This window comes from Neoarius graeffei, chromosome 14, assembly GCF_027579695.1.
Source record: "Neoarius graeffei isolate fNeoGra1 chromosome 14, fNeoGra1.pri, whole genome shotgun sequence".
In the NCBI taxonomy this organism is placed as follows: domain Eukaryota; kingdom Metazoa; phylum Chordata; class Actinopteri; order Siluriformes; family Ariidae; genus Neoarius; species Neoarius graeffei.
The window spans coordinates 60,962,727-60,965,226 of NC_083582.1; the positions used below are offsets into that span (position 1 = coordinate 60,962,727).

Consider the following 2,500-nt stretch of genomic DNA (forward strand, 5'->3'; position numbering starts at 1 on the left):
CGTAACATCTAGTGTAAAAATAAATGTGCTCTTATGCAAGAACAAAACTGAATAAAACATTGATTCACATGTTGCTATGAATACATTCATTTTGTTCAGGGCTGATGTGCTTGATTTAGAATGGTTAGTGTGGTGTGGACGATGGAAAATAAGAATAGGTGAAAAAAAGATATGAAATTCATCTGATACCGTTTCTTGAACATTACACATCCTGCACTAATGCCTGTATCAAGCATACACATCGACGCTTTTTTTTCCCCTCTTTGTCAGGTGCCGGTTCATTCAAACTGGCAAGCACTCAACTTTTGCATAATAATGTAAAGTTGCATAGGCAATAATTGCGCTGAAGAGGGAGGGGTGAGCTTATGTGAGGAGAAAGACTAGGGGCTCCCCCTTTGGATTGGGATGAAAATGTCTAGAATTCAAATAGGAAACATATACCAGTACATCAGCAAACTTTAAGTACAGAAAAACAGGGTCTTACCACATACGCTGCTTAGACTTGGGGTCCATCCCAGATGAAGGTTCATCTAGGAGCACAATCTGAGGGTTCCCCAGCATGCTTAATGCAAAACACAACTGCAAACAAAAGAACAGACTCCCATTACAAAAAGAGTGGACTATAGATAGTTTTCACATGACGTCAAAGAGTCGGGGATTCCCTAGTGGCGGCCATCTTGCGGGTCAAGCTTACCGTACGGGTGACTGAGCACACATTGTAACGCGCGAGTACAAAGTCTTCAAAAGAACCCAAGCAGGCTATTTAAAGCTAGCGATGGTGCACACCTGTTGTATTCACGGCTGTCGTAATAGGTCAGATGATGACGTCAAGCGGAGCTTTTATGGAATTCCCACTGTACGGGAGCACGAAGGTGAGCAAACAAACTCAGCATACAAAGGAGAAATCTATGGCTTGCGAGAATCAACCGCAAGGATTATCAGCCTTCCAAACACAGCAAAGTCTGCTCCGACCATTTTATAAGTGGTAAGTTGTTTAAATAAACAATCAATTGTGTTTAATTTTGTTTTTGGAAACCAAAACATCATGTGAACAATCTATGGAGAATGCCTAACTGGAACCGCTGAGTGTACGTTTACATTGTAATGTACACTTAATATCGCTCGTTTGTCACGTTTCTATTTGACACTTGTCACTTCACTCACGCAAGGGTCATTTTTGAAAAACATTTTAGGTCTATTCTGTATGATTTGATTTGTGTTTGGGATGCAAACAGCGCGCCTTTTGGCAGATGCCGCCTGAATCGCGCAGATCCGATTTTTTTTTTTTTTTAGGGGGGGCGTTGGAGTGTCTGATTATAATTTCAAAGTAAATTCTGTATTAAAATTACTAAATAAGCAAATCCGTTACAGTCCATGAAACAGGAAGTATAAGGATGAGAAAAAAACAGTTTAAATCGGAAAGCTGCGCACATTTGCGCAGCCCAAGCGGTGTGCAGGACTGCACAAATGTGCGCAGCTTTCCGATTTAAACTGTTTTTTTCTCATCCTTATACTTCCTGTTTCATGGACTGTAACGGATTTGCTTATTTAGTAATTTTAATACAGAATTTACTTTGAAATTATAATCAGACACTCCAACGCCCCCCCTAAAAAAAAATCGGATCTGCGCGATTCAGGCGGCATCCGCCAAAAGGTGCGCTGTGAATGTATAAAGTTGTATATATCAGACAGCCTTTAAAGTTTGATGAAGTCAGTTTCAGGCTTTGGAGCAGGCTTTGGCAGTTTCAGGCTTTGGCAGCCCTGCATAGTCACTTGAAAATGCATCTTTGTCCACTTCGTAGGGGTCAATTCCCCCAATCAAGGCCAGTTTGGCTGCATACCATTGTCGTGAGATGTCGTCTAATGGCTCTATATACTTCTGTTTGCTTGATTTTGCCGACATTGATCTTTATTTTAGAAAACTGACTATATAACTTCATAAATTCGTCTGAGATAACGTAGCCGGTAGTGGCGATGGTCCGTTTTGTTTGCCCCGCAAGATGGCGGCTGGGGGGCGTTCCCCGGAATGCCGTGACGTCAATGAAAACTATCTATTCTGGTACAAAGTATACATCCATCCATTATCTGTAGCCACTTATCCTGTTCTACAGGGTCGCGGGCAAGGTGGAGCCTATCCCAGCTGACTATGGGTGAGAGGCGGGGTACACCCTGGACAAGTCGCCGGGTCATCGCAGGGCCGACACAGAGACAAACAACCACTCTCAGTCAATTTAGAGTCACCAGTTAACCTAACCTGCATGTCTTTGGACTGTGGGGGAAACCGGAGCACCCGGAGGAAACCCACGCGGACACGGGGAGAACATGCAAACTCCGCACAGAAAGGCCCTCGTCGGCCGCTGGGCTCGAACCCAGGACCTTCTTGCTGTGAGGCGACAGCGCTAACCACTACACGACCGTGCCGCCCACAAAGTATACAAAACACTTGAAGTAATATAAACAAAACTATCAACACAAATAAGACTTGTTAAATGGAGCTCTG

General features: G+C 43.5%; 1 protein-coding gene across 2 annotated transcripts in view; it reads right to left on the reverse strand.

Moving 5' to 3' along the window:
- Nucleotides 1-2,500, reverse strand: part of abca5 (ATP-binding cassette, sub-family A (ABC1), member 5) — an 86,001-nt gene that overhangs the window by 8,902 nt on the left and 74,599 nt on the right. For both annotated transcript variants that reach the window (XR_009656539.1, XM_060940164.1), the window contains exon 34: nucleotides 485-579. Coding sequence is in view for 1 of the 2 variants with exons in the window: in XM_060940164.1 (XP_060796147.1) it covers nucleotides 485-579 (95 nt within the window). In the remaining variant the exon portion in view is untranslated. The remainder of the gene's footprint in view (nucleotides 1-484; nucleotides 580-2,500) is intronic.